The sequence below is a fragment of the Anabrus simplex genome, chromosome 8, assembly GCF_040414725.1.
Source record: "Anabrus simplex isolate iqAnaSimp1 chromosome 8, ASM4041472v1, whole genome shotgun sequence".
Lineage (NCBI taxonomy): Eukaryota > Metazoa > Arthropoda > Insecta > Orthoptera > Tettigoniidae > Anabrus > Anabrus simplex.
Window position 1 is genome coordinate 148,301,742 of NC_090272.1, and position 14,148 is coordinate 148,315,889.

Here is a 14,148-nt window from a genome sequence, read left to right on the forward strand (position 1 = left end):
CATAGCTGGATGAATAGAATTAGAAAAAAATGGGTTTTTATCATAAATGTCCTCTGTGCTTATGTTGAAAATATTGTATTCATTAGATTTTTATTTTGTGATACTTTAAATGATAATTTCTCTGCTGGATATTAATACTATTTTATTCTTCTATCCCCCAGAGTCCTCTGGCAGATCCATGGATACTTCCGATAATCCAAGGTTTTGTACAGATCGAACACTGCAAGGTTGAGGTTGGCACTGATCGATTCGGAAGTGATAACTTTGAACGCCGATATGAAGTAAGCTATACTGTTTATTATATATATCTAATATTCTTTTAAAAGATATGTAACTCAGAGAGGAGAAACTGGTCCTGCACTAACAAAGTACCAAATTATGAACAAGCTTTGAAAATTATGGTTAAGTGCATTGCTTCCTTGACCTGCTCATCCACCTGCTGTTGGAGCATATACCTGAATGATGTTGACATTAACGGGACTAACTTGTAGCTGTAGTAATATGTCACAGTCTGAGAATGGCCTGAAAAACATTGCATTATGACATGTATCTCGACATGATTAGGGCAACTCCTTTTCTGTGGACAGCTAGTTCTCGCTGTCTCGCCCTAATACACTGTGTAGTCATTGGTCACATTGACCACTGTCTGGCCATCTCATCTCACACACCTATTTTGCGCAGCCTTTGTGATTTTATCTGCTTTGTACATACAGTAGTTTGGATGTTCCACATTGCAGTGGGTGACGTGAAGATTCTTCAAGAAATCTGCTGGGGACTGAGAGCTATGTTTGTGTTGTTCTAAGCCATGATAATTGTTCAAGGAACAGACAATGTGGTGATTTTCCACTGTCTTCCATAATGCAGCATGCTTCCCATTTTGCTGATCCACGTCTGCAAACCACTATCTGATCTTAAGCCCTTTTAGTGTGCTAGGTCCTCTTCGGCCTCACGTTGGTATTGATTAAGCCGCTGTTCTCAATCAATTGGGTTCCAGTGGGATTTAATCTACCAAGGGACCATAACACTACTTAAAAGGGCTTCTCTTTCCAAAGCCATTGGCCCCTTAAGGGGGTCAAGCTATTTCCTGCCACTCAGCACTCTGTGTAGAGTTGCTGGATGTACGGTGTACCCGATTACTGTAACTCTGGTCAGACATGCGTACTGGCCTTTGGGAAGCTGTTACGATGATGTTATGCCTCAGGCTTGGTATTGGTCCAACTTAAATCACCTCTTATGACTTATAGGGAATACAGTGGCATTGTTCTGCAGTCTGGCACTATGCTAGGGCCTAGTTATCACGTCACATAATGAAAAGATTGACAGTAATGGTGTATTATATCCACCAAGCATAGAGAGAATGTGTTTCTCCTGATCTTAAATTTCACTTGATAATGATGGATAAGCACCAAATAGTGACCAATAGTAATATTCAAGAAGGTTTCCTATAAAATTAAAAAGTTATCTTGCAACTCAGTCCATAAAAACCATGTAAGCAAAATTGACAAGTACTAAGTGAAATATTTCCAAATAGATGACAAAAAAATAAATAAACCACAACCTTGAAAAACATAATCTAAACTACATACACATGTGAAGAAACCAAATACTGTATATAGCATAATTTAAATATTGAAACCATGAAGCCTTTTTGTCTTGCCCGTATGTTTATTAAGAGACAAAATATGGAAAAGGCATTTTGAGAGTATGAGGATGTCATAATCTTATTCCCTGACTTCAAAATTTTACATTCTTCCATCACATCCACAGAAAAAGTTGTCTTTGATTACTGTTCATGCTGAAAAGGCTGAACTTGAAAATTTGCCATGTTTCATTTTATGTACAGTAGAAGTCTGCTATAGCGAGACTTCACAATAGCGAAAAATTTACTTGCCATAGAGGATTGTTGTTATATCCGATTTTTTGTAAAAGTAGTGAAAACCCCAATACACATTATAATCGGTATGAAACAGCAATCAGTTAAAAACTTGCGTTTTCGCGGATGATATGCACACTACGGTTTACTTGTTTGTTATTTTTTAAATTCGATACTGCGTGAAAATGTATGTTTAATTTCATCAAAAATGTCCCTGAATGCAATACAACCTGCACTTTTCCCTTAAAAAAATTTAAATCAGGCTTAAAAAGTACTTTGTAAAATTATATGAATACCCTTCTTGTACAGTACGCATTTTTAGACTATCTTTGTCTTCACGCCAACGCTGAACATTGGCTTTATGCCATATTTTTTTGCAGCTGCACAATTATTCTTTATTTATGCGGGTTTAATAACCATGAACTTAAATTGGCATCATAATATCGACGAGAACCTTGTGAAAATTTGCCGTAAATACCTGTTCCACATATCTATACATTATGACGATCCATCATGAAAATATTCGTGCTGTCTACAAAACTTAATGTTACTAAGCGTCAAGTACAGTAGATGTATTATAACTCTGAGCTATGGCTTTCCTAAGAATTCAAAGGCTCGCATGTTGTGATGCCATTCTGCAGATTTGTGAAACATTTTTGTAGAGGTTAATAGAAGATCATTATTTCTTCACTATATCCCAAGATCCAGTGACGTTACACAGAGGCACTGTACAACCGGTTGCAGCGGCTAGCGATAGATAAAGGGGCGTTTGTTAATTGTCAACAAGTTTCGTATGCGCGCGCGGGGATGAAAAGAAGCAGCGCGATTACTGTGGTAGTTGCCAGTGGTGTTCATTATTGTTAGGCCTCCAATGCAAGGCATCCCTTGATTTTTCACATGAGATTCTGAGAAAAAAATGTTTTCTTGGATTTGGAAAAATACTGTTTCACTCCACAGGCTTCTGTGGCAAACATTTCACTTTTCTTCTTCAAATGGCGTCAGCGAACCTAACTGTATATGTATCATGAAAACTTTTCAAACGCATCTAGAGAAATGATAATCTCCTAGCTAAAAATTTGCATGGGAATAACCTTTCCAAAATTTAATTAGATACGAGAAAATATAAACTAGCCTCTGAAATCAGTGATGTACTTTGCCATATCTTGAGGTGTATCACATTCTTACATAATTTCAGTATATAGCATTAAAATTAAGAGATCATTGAATTCAGCCTTTTATTTAACGAGTTAACTGCTATTGGCCACGTTATTTATGCATTTATTATGAAAACGTGTTATCCTCTTTCATTTCATATTTTCTTTAGAGAACAGCAGTCGGCGGTTTTTACTAATCGACTCCAACATTGCCTTTGAATGTCGACGAGAGAGCTCGCAAATGCACATAGTGAGAAAACAATGCCGTGCCGAAGAAGATCAATCATATTTTGTGACAAAAGTTTGTTTTCTTATTCAAACAACGTCACCTATTCTAACTTAACCATACTATACGTATGATGGAAACATACTTCAAGTGCTAGTAGAGAAATGATAACCTTCTTGCTAGATATTTACATGATAGTAGTCTTTCCGTAATTTAACTAGATGCGAGAAAATATAAACTAACCTCTGAAATCAATGACGCACTCCATCATATCTTGAGGTGTATCCCATTCTTACTTAATTCCAGTATTTACTGTAGCATTAAAATTAAGAGATCGTTTATTCAGCCTTTATTTTTAACGAGTTAACAACCGTTATTGGACACGTTATTTACGCATTGATAACAAAAACGTGTTCTCTTTCATTTCAAATTTTCTTTACGGGACAGCAGTCAACAGAAAATACTAATCGACTCCGACATTGCCTTTGAATGTCGACAAGAGAGCTTGCTATTGGACATAGCGAGAAAACGATACCAAAGGTGATAGATCGCATGCAACATAATCGCTGGGATGTATAAATATTGGTAACGGAAAAAATCGTGCATGCTTAATCGCTTGTAATAATGGATGTGACAGTGATAGGGCTCCGCTGTAGCCGGAAGATAATACACAGTTTAATACAGGAATTTTGAAGGGGCGGACAAAAGTTGCCATCATAATGGGTTCTTGTTATATGCCGTATTTGCTATAGCGGATTTCTACTGTATTAACTTCTGGCCAGGTCATCTTACTGCGGTAATGGAGTAGACCATACAGCCAGCGCCTCAAAATGTAGAGTGTTGGGCAGCGATAACTAACCCAACTCCCTAAAGCATTCCATACCTGCCAACTTTTACGGTTTATACGTAAAATTTACGGAAATTGCAGCATTTTATGATTTTACAGATGGACGGTGTCATTTTACGACTTTGTGGACAAAAATTTGAAACGTTTACATTTGATAATCACTCCCCTTCCATACTGTCGACTGTTTGCGTGGGCCAAAGGCAAGTCCATGACAGTTGAAAACTCGTTCCTTGATACGATTGGTATTTTTAACCGTGTGATGTTTGTGTCATTATTGGAATTGAATTTAAAGCCGGGATAACAGTTCTTCCATGTGAATCTTAGGTGTTGACAGGTTCTGCTCCACAAATTCTTTGTTCCGCTCCATTCACTTGTTGTGATTTAACCCATATTCTTTGACCACGTGAGTGTTGTTCTTTGCTCACGAAGTTGGCGTTACTTCAATGTTTTGGCCTTTTAAAGTTATGACATATTTTAATGAGGTGTTCGAGTTTTTGTGTTATAACTTCGTGTTTCGCAGTTTCCTGTATTCGTTGTCTAATTACATTCGTTCCAGTGACTGTGTATGCTGTTATTAGCGAAGCCCATTAAATTATAAAGAAGAAGAATTGCATTTGTTCCACGTGTGTGTGTACGTTTTTTACCATGTGCATGTTCCTTGTTCATGACGTTGGTGTCGTGTTCATTTAATGGTGTAAGACTTTGTGTGCTGTGACTTGTTTTAATGAAGTATTTGACTGCCTTGAGTGTTTGTTATAATCTTAATGTGACGTTCAGTGGTCCAGGTTCTTTGAATAAATCCAATAAGAATTTTCTGTGCATACTAGAATGAAGAAAGGGAGAAAAATTTGCCTATTGCACAGTATATGGGTGTGATATTAATATTGCACATGGTGGAAGAAACGATTTAAGTGATGATGAGTTAGTTATTGGCATTCAGATTTCCAATATAGTGAATGATCTCCAGGATACAGATAAATTCCTTCTCTTTTTATCAGTGAGAAACTACTTTTGTGCTGCCTGTGACTACATCACCATCAAGTTTCCACTCAAGAATGATGTGTTAAAGCATACTCAAGTTTCTAGGTTAGACAAAATTTAAAATACACTATTATCTTCCATTCGTTTTTTTTCTTGGAAAGGTTGCCAATAATGTTATGCGAGGAAGAGAATGAAACTACAGGTGAGGTGGTGAATGAGCTTCAGAGGCAGTTCACAGCTTTTTAGGTAGATGACACTTTGGCTGCAAATCACAATGCAGCAAGTGATTCCAGGTGGGCACAAATATCAAGAATTTGTGGAGCCGATGGACTTCTTAAGTACGAGGGCTATTTTTTTTTCAAGGTCCGATTGGTCACGAAATGAAACAGCAGTACAAATTTGACACTCTTCTATTAGTAACACTTACTGATACATCACAGCTATTTTTCAACATAGTCGCCTCGCAGATTGAGACATTTGTCGTAGCGTGGTACCAACTTGTCAATGCCCTCTTGATAGAACGTCGCCGCCTGCGCCTGTAACCATCTTTGTACTCCGGTCTGCAGCGCCTCGTCGGTGTCAAAACGCTGTCCTCCTAGCCAGCGTTTCATGTGAGCAAAGAGGTGAAAATCTGATGGAGCCAGGTCCGGACTGTATGCTGGGTGATCGAAAACGTCCCACTGGAAATGCTGCAGGAGGTTCGTGGTGGCAGCTGCAGTGTGCGGCCGAGCATTGTCATGGAGGAGGACAATGCCTGATGACATCCCTCTCCGCTTATTCTGAATTGCCCGTCGTAGACGTTGAATAGTCGCACAGTATGCAACTGCAGTGATGGTGGAACCACGTTCCATGAATTCCACCAACAGAACTCCTTTCCGGTCCCAGAACACAGTAGCCATACACTTTCTGTTGGAGAATGTTCGCTTGAATTTCTTTGGCTTACTCGGGGAGTGCGAATGCATCCACTGTTTGGATTGCTCTTTTGTTTCTTCCTTTTCAAAATGAACCCATGTCTCGTCCCCTGTGACAATTTTGTTCAAAAACTCCGGTCCTTCATCATGGTAGCGCTGGAGAAACGCTAAAGCGGCGCCCATTCGCTGTGTTTTGTGACGGTCAGACAGCATCTTCGGAACCCATCTCGCACAAAGTTTGCGGTACTGAAGTGTCTCACTCACAATTGTGTAGAGAGCTGACCTGGAAATTTCAGGAAACGAAGCACTCAACACAGAAATTGTGAACCGACGATTTTCTTGAATTGCCTGATCCAATTGCAATTTGTTGATTGCCTGATCCACACGCTGAACAAGATCATCGGTTGACACACGCTTCCTTCCCTGGCCGCCTGCATCATGGACGTCTGTGCGCCCTGCTGTAAAGTTCCTGCACCATTGTCGCACTTTGCTGTCGCTCATGCACGTTTCACCATACACACGACTTATTCGGCGATGAATTTCGGCTGCATTGCACCCCTCAGCCTGAAGAAATCAAATTACACCGCGCACTTCACACTTGGCGGGCGAAGCGATCGTTGTAGCCATGTTTACGAGCGCGCTGCACGTTCACTACTGACAGAACTGAGGTGAGGCGCATAACGGTCATTTCAGAGACGTTGCACAACACATCTGCGCAGCGGTTCATCATATATTCGCGGGCATTTGACTGTCACGACCGATCGGACCTTGAAAAAAAAAAAATAGCCCTCGTATAACCAAATTTTTAGAGTAATGCTGTCTATTCTCACCATACCCCATAGCAATGCAAAATGTGAACCTGATTTCAGCCTTGTGAATAAAAATGGAACAAAGTTCAGATCATCCGTGTCCAGTGAATCTCTGGAGTCTATTTCTATTTTGAAGACCAGGAGTTCTGGTCCCTGTAATGACAAAACATTTTCTCAAGACTTTTTACAGGAAGCTAAAAAAACCACAACTATGACTTTAAAGTCGATCTAGCTTGTGATTTGCAGTATGTATTATGTTATTTCTTGCCTGTGTTACATTAAACAAGTTTTATTGTGTAAAGCCCTTTTCAATTATCTCATTTCTGCTTAATTTATCAAGGAAGTCCTGTTATGTATGCTCTAAACTAATATTCACCACGCCTGCTGCTATTTAACATGAATTTCTTCTTGGTTATGTTCATCTACAAATCATTGGCGTATGATGTAAGTAGATATGATTTAATTGAAGTATCCTGTTTAAAGCATGAATTATTGTATTTTGTAGCCCAGAAGTTTTATTATTTTCGTCTAGCTGGGGTACAGTAAGAAACAGTGATAGGTTCAATGGTCCACCCAATCAGTACACCTCAAAGTTCGCAAATTATACTAAGCTGGGGTACGTTGAAAATCGTTGGATTTTTTGTCGCGTGTGAGTTTTACTGATAGCCCTTTTCAAAAGTTGGCAAGTATGGCATTCCAACAGCTTTGGGCAGAGCAGCCTCTCTAGGTGGGTTAATGGGCCCTCAATGGAGGAAATGCCACTGAGGACCATCAGGTTGCATCTGTTCTTCAGGTCAGGGACAGCTGCCAGATGTATCTGTTTACAGTTAGGTTTGGCCTAATGATATAACTACGGTTCACAGCTGTGGTTCAGTTACTTACACAGTCAGTTGGTCGAAGGCTCATTCAGAATATTAAATTTGCTGATGATCTGGCATTAATAGCAGGAAACCCAAGGACTTAAGGAGTTAATGATAAAGTTATGCACATCAGTATAAAAACTAACTTCAGAACACAAAAATTCCGAGTACACACCCGCCGATACTGCATGTTACCATAAGTGGGTAGTGCAACAAGTGAAACAGTTTAAATACCTTGGGCAGATTCTGACAGAAGATCCTCATTGCAATACCAATATTAGAAGTTGCATAGCTATGGAAATGGGCATTTTGTGACGATCAGTCTCTGATGTGTCAACGCAGCATGTCCCTCAGTCCAAAGAAAAAGCTTGTAAAGACCTATTTCTTGCTAGTTGCGATATATTATGGTGGAACCTGGATATTGAACAGATGTGACATAAAAAGACTAGAAACCTTTGAGATGTGGTGTTAGTGACATTTGGCAAAAATAAGCTGGATGGAGAGGATAGTTATTGTAGACACACTCAAGTGACTCAACGAGAAGCAACAGCTAATCAATCAAATCAACAAAGAAATATCAACATGGCTGGGGCACAGATTGCAATATTGCAGGTTAGTCACTGAAATACTTGAGGGTAAATTGCCTGTGAAGTGCCCATACGGAAGGTCAAGAAACACATTTATGAGGATGTTCTTCAGTCATACCAGTATAAAAATTTATGAAGCTTAAAGAACAGATTAAGGTAGATTCATGTGGAGAAAACACATCGTAGGGACAAACAAGTTGCAAGACTGAATGTGTGATGATATGGGCTAGAGCAATTTTGTTTCTGTCATTGACTTGTCCCAGTATCATCCTTGGCTTTGACAGTTTGAAATTGGCTGAAGTACAAACAATGCTAATAATGCTATTCCTTGTTATGAATGGTGTGAAAGTGTTGCTCATAGGGTTGGTTGATTTAATGCATTTCTTCAGGCTTGGCAGTCTGACATGTAATACCACCATCCGGCTCAGTGAGGAAAGCAATGGAAAACTATCTTGCTCCTCATTTCCCCAGAGTTATTACTTCTATTTTGTCAGTTGCAATAGACACCTCTTCAGTTCATCATCAATGTCCCACTCCAGTCACGCGGGTGTGGTTTCTTCAGTTACTCTGACAGCTAGTGGTGAGGTTATTGCGGATCCAACCAGCCTTTAGGCTGATATCGTATATGGTATATTAATGAAACAGTACAGGGGTAGTTTGCTGGTATTTCTACTTGGCATTGAGAAATACCTTTATTGCCAGTCTTGAGCCTGAACACAAAACATACGTGATGGCATTCTGTTAGATCTCTCATATCAATAATTACTATTCTAGTCATGTAGATGTCTAGTAGTTTCTTGTTTCTGTTGTTCATAATTTTCTTAGTGTATGGAGTATTGCAAATTCTAATAAATAATAGTTGTATTTTATTGCTGATCAAGTGCTAAATGAACTGTTTTGATTTTAGACATTCACCTTGTGCTTGATATCACGACGTAGCTGTTATCGAGCTGGTACACGTTACAAGCGTCGTGGTGTGGATGAAGATGGCAAGTGTGCGAACTATGTGGAGACCGAACAGATTGTTTCTTATCACCACCATCAGGTGTCATTCGTTCAAGTTAGAGGATCAGTGCCAGTGTTCTGGTCGCAGCCTGGTTATAAATATAGGCCACCACCTTGTCTAGACAAAGGTCTGTGAAACGTATGTAATTCATTTAGATGTTTTCCTCTTTTTTTTTACCTTACTACTATATGTTTGTTACATCCAGGATCTAAAGATACAGATGGATTAAGGAATCAAGAAATATTACTGCATGCTTTCTCTTTTGGAGCCCAAACGTTCATATATACTGTATATACTTCTGATACTGTAAACCTGCTAGTCAGTGTGATTTATACCAGTGTTGAATGAGTATTGCTCTGCAACCATTGCTACAGAATTTTTATAGGAGGTTACACGATTTTTACTTTAAATTCTTTATGTATTTCACTTTCACATTGCCATATTGCTTCCTGCTCTCATAGACAGATCAATCTTTCCACAATATCCAGTGACAAGCTATAAACAAGGTGTAATTCTTCCGCTTCAAAAATTTAAACATAATGATATTAATATTAATAATAATAATGATAATGATAATTATAATAACATACATACATACATACATACATACATACATACATACATACATACATACATTATCATTAAAGACTGTTATGCCTTTCTCGTAGCATTTCTCAATTACCTGGCGCATACTGAATATCTGGTCCTGACAGCCCTTCTGTGGTCTGAAACCACACTGGTTTTCATTCAACTTCCTCTCAACTACTGATCGCACCCTCCCTTCCAAGATGCCAGTGAATACTTTGCCTGGTATACTAATCAATGAGATACCTCGATAGTTGTTGCAGTCCTTCCTGTTCCCTTGTTTATAGATAGGAGCAATTACTGCTTTTGTGCAATCTGATGGTACTTTACCAACACTCCATGCTAATCTTACTACTCTATGAAGGAATTTCATCCCTGCCTTCCCACTATACTTCACCATTTCAGGTCTAATTTCATCTATTCCTGCTGCTTTATGACAGTGGAGTCTATTTACCATCCTTTCCACTTCCTCAAGTGTAATTTCACCAACATCGTTTTCCTCCTCCCCATGAGCTTGGCTGTTCGCAAAACCACGAGGAAGATTTCCTTTTACGTTGAGATGATGTTCAAAATATTCCTTCCACCTCTCCAGTCCACGAACCTACTACGCTGGCGTAGCAGAGGAAAAGGTGATACTCCCACGTGGCGCATCCCAGGTGGCAGATAGGGGGGTCCTAACCGGCTGGCCGGCGGACTTGAGGGAAATAAAATACCTCTCGCGGACCAAATACACTACCCCCTCCGGGTGGGCGATGCTTATGTAGAATACACCCGCGGTATCCCCTGCCTGTCGTAAGTGGCGACTAAAAGGGGTCCAAGGGGCTCTCAACTTGGGAGCGTGGGTTGGTGACCACGGGGCTCTTAGCTGAGTCTTGGCATTGCTTCCACTTACTTGTGCCAGGCTCCTCACTTTCGTCTATCCTGTCCGACCTACCTTGGTCAACTCTTGTTCTTTTCCGACCCCGACAGTATTAGAGCATTCGAGGCCTAGGGAGTCTTTCATTGTCACGCCCTTTGGGGCCCTTTCCTTTCTTCGAACGTTACTTCATTTTTCAAAGTGATGGATCCCTTCTTTCTTTTTCTTTTTTGTCTCTCTCTACCCCCTGTGGGTAGGGGACGCAGACGAAAAATGCACCCACGGTATCCCCTGCCTGTCACGAGAGACTAAAAGGAGCAACCAAGGGATGATTGTCTTAGAACCATGAAACTATTTTTGATTAGTACCATCATGCGGAGAACACCATGGGTCGCCTTTACCTGCGAGTAGTGCCACTATATTAGGTACACAATAGGTTTATGATTCATAGCAGCAGAGGGTGTGGACTATGGGTTTCCAGTACCCATGAGTCATACTCAAGTGAGCAACACCACGAGTCTGTCTGTAGCCTGTGAGTTGTACCACTAAATGAGCGACACCGTGGGTCTGCGTTGCCTGCGATTAGTACCCACTATGTGAGGAACACCACGGGTATACCGGTGTCCGTGATTAGTACACCTAGGTGAGGAACCTCATCTGTTTGCGTTGGCTGTGAGTGGTGCCATTGTGTGTGAGAAACACCATAGGTCTGCGTTACCTGTACGAGGTACAGTACTTGTGAGTAGTACCATAATGTTTGGAACACTGTGAGTTTACGCTACCTTTGATTAGTACCGCAACTTGAGAAATACCATGGTTCTCCTTTACTAGTGATAAGTGACATTATGCGGGATCGTTGACATAGATATTGTCCCATTTAGACAAGCATCATTGATTCAGGATTGGGCTTTGGAAGTAGTCCCTTGGTCAGTAATATTGTTTCTGGGAATGTGAGGCATTGTGCGTCTTATCCACTGATTGTTTTAAATTCATATTCATTAGTTCATTCCTCATCATCACGTTTTGAATTCTGGTCAGTGGATGAATTTTTTATTATTTTTAAATTGTAATCGCATTTCATCTCATTTAGTACCATAGGGGCTGATGACCTAGATGTTAGACAGACGAGGGACTCCTTGGAAACAACTTGGTGAACGAAATGTAATTCGATGGGGAGCTATCAATATTAATGGGGCTTATGGAAATGGTGTCTGTCAAATGGGAGTGGGACCTCGTTACTCCCATAGGTCCGAGGCTTGAGCTTGGTAAATACATGAAGCAGGATGCTACCCTACTTACACATAGTCCAAGTGAGGATCTCTCCTCTAACGGGTTATGGACCACCGGTGGATTGTATAGCCCTAGCTGCCTGAGCACAAGGAGGGCCTTGACTCAGAATATGTCCGAGATGCCCAGTTCCATTCCATAGCAACTGGTATTCCGACTCTCAGGACCACGTACTAGGCCACTCAGCCGTTGCCCATGGTTCACGAACTAGGACGTGACTACAGTAACCCACACCATGAACCATTAATAATAATAATAATAATAATAATAATAATAATAATAATAATAATAATAAACACTATTAAGAAAAATAATGACTTTGAGATTAGAACAAATAAAATCGAACACTCGCGCATGATAAGTACTGGAAAACATAAGAATATAACTACTAGGTTAGCCAACATGACAAGGAGCGGAAATGGGAAGTGGTTGGGACCCTATCGGGGCCGTGAGAAGGTATTGCATTGCCTGGGAAATGAAATTAACGGTGACTCCCATTAAATATTACATTTACTAAGATAACTGGAAAATAACATTACAAACGGGGCCCAATGACGCAAGTAGGCTACTTGAAGCCACCGGCAGTGCCAATGCACTTTGAGAGACTTTGCCTCATTACCAAAAATTGATGCCTGCTTGGCCATCAGATGTTATAGATGTTGATTCCCATAGGGAATCTGAATATTCCTCCACGGTATGCACTAGCCAGCGTCTTGGCAGGTGTGGTAGGTACCAACTGATGAGCCCAACCTAGCACACGGGGGCGAAATGCTGGCACCAGGAATGAGTTAGCTGGAAAATTTATAATGCCCAAAACGGACCATTATATTGGTATTATAAATTTACTTATTCGGGACAAATAATTCCGATTCCTTATGGGAATCAACATCTATAACATCAACCGTCTGAGCCACTCGGCCTGGCAGGCCTCCTTTTTTAGGCTAGGTTACGGACTAAGTATCTTGCACCACTTTTCACACCAGTCATAGGATTGAAGTATAGTATGGTTATCCACGTGAACATTTATTTTGGTATTTATTGGCAAATCATAAACTCCAGGCTACTGAAAGGACCTTTGGCGTAGTGACAGTTTGTTTTTATGTTCAACTTCAAAGAAAATCATGGTTGTTAGTGAAGTGATTGTGATGTATCTTTACTAATCTATATTATAGTGAGAACGTTTCCAGAAGTGATCGCCTTTCTCCCCAGTAATATTATGTTAATGGTCGAGCATGGCTTGACTTTCGCGTTTTGCGTCCGTCCCGCAATGGGTCTTCACCCGGCAAAGGTAAGCGCTATGTTATTGCCTTATGTTATTTAAATGCATTCTAGTGTTTCGGACCATTCCCATATAATGTAACTTCAGTAATTATGTAGAATTTCATCTTGCGCACCGGAGTTTCCTCTAGTTTTCCATAGGGGGCAAGCACTATTTATAAATTTCAAAAGGAAAAATGTTGAAAGACTAAAAGAAAATCTGCTGGAGTTTACCCTTAAACTAGAAAATTTTACTGAGAATCCCTAGTTATGAACATGAATGAAGATCAATCTTACCCAAAATACATTATACTGAAGTATACCGTGTATGGTCACAGACGATTAATCACATTACAACTAAAACAACTCCCAATTAAACTATAAAATCCTAAAGGGGCGCTGGCCAGCTTTACTAAATAGAATTTGCTTACAACTAAGATTCCTTATAACTATCCAAATACCCTATAACTGAAATTCTCTTATAATTAAAACATAAATGGCTTCTAAAGTATCATCTCATAACTAAGGGATCTTTACTTGGGACAAGTGAAAACGACTGTTCCTCTTTCTCTCAGGATCACAGGGGTTAGGAATTTCAAAATTGTGCAGGGACCTCGAAATCTGGGGGCCAACTAGCTAATGACATGGTCCGCAGCACTGCTGATTGGATGAGTCTTCATGTAAACCTGGTCACCCACAGACAGATTGTGCGGTCTTCACCCGTGATTGTACAGTGAAACCTCGATTCTCCGTTTTTCGAGGGACCATGAAAATAAAACGTACAATACGGGAAAACGGAAAATCCGGGAATGAATGAAAACCATCAACAATTTGGCTAAACATCACAAAAATGAAATATGTATAATTATAATCTTACAAAACTCCTAAACCAAACCAAACCAAACTACA

General features: G+C 40.0%; 1 protein-coding gene across 1 annotated transcript in view; it reads left to right on the plus strand.

Annotated features, from left to right (window-relative positions):
- The window catches only part of sp3 (spermathreecae), a 338,003-nt gene that overhangs the window by 48,858 nt on the left and 274,997 nt on the right, over positions 1-14,148 (plus strand). Inside the window, exons 4-5 of the mRNA XM_068228860.1 lie at positions 162-281; positions 9,156-9,381. Coding sequence (XP_068084961.1) covers positions 162-281; positions 9,156-9,381 — 346 coding nt within the window. The remainder of the gene's footprint in view (positions 1-161; positions 282-9,155; positions 9,382-14,148) is intronic.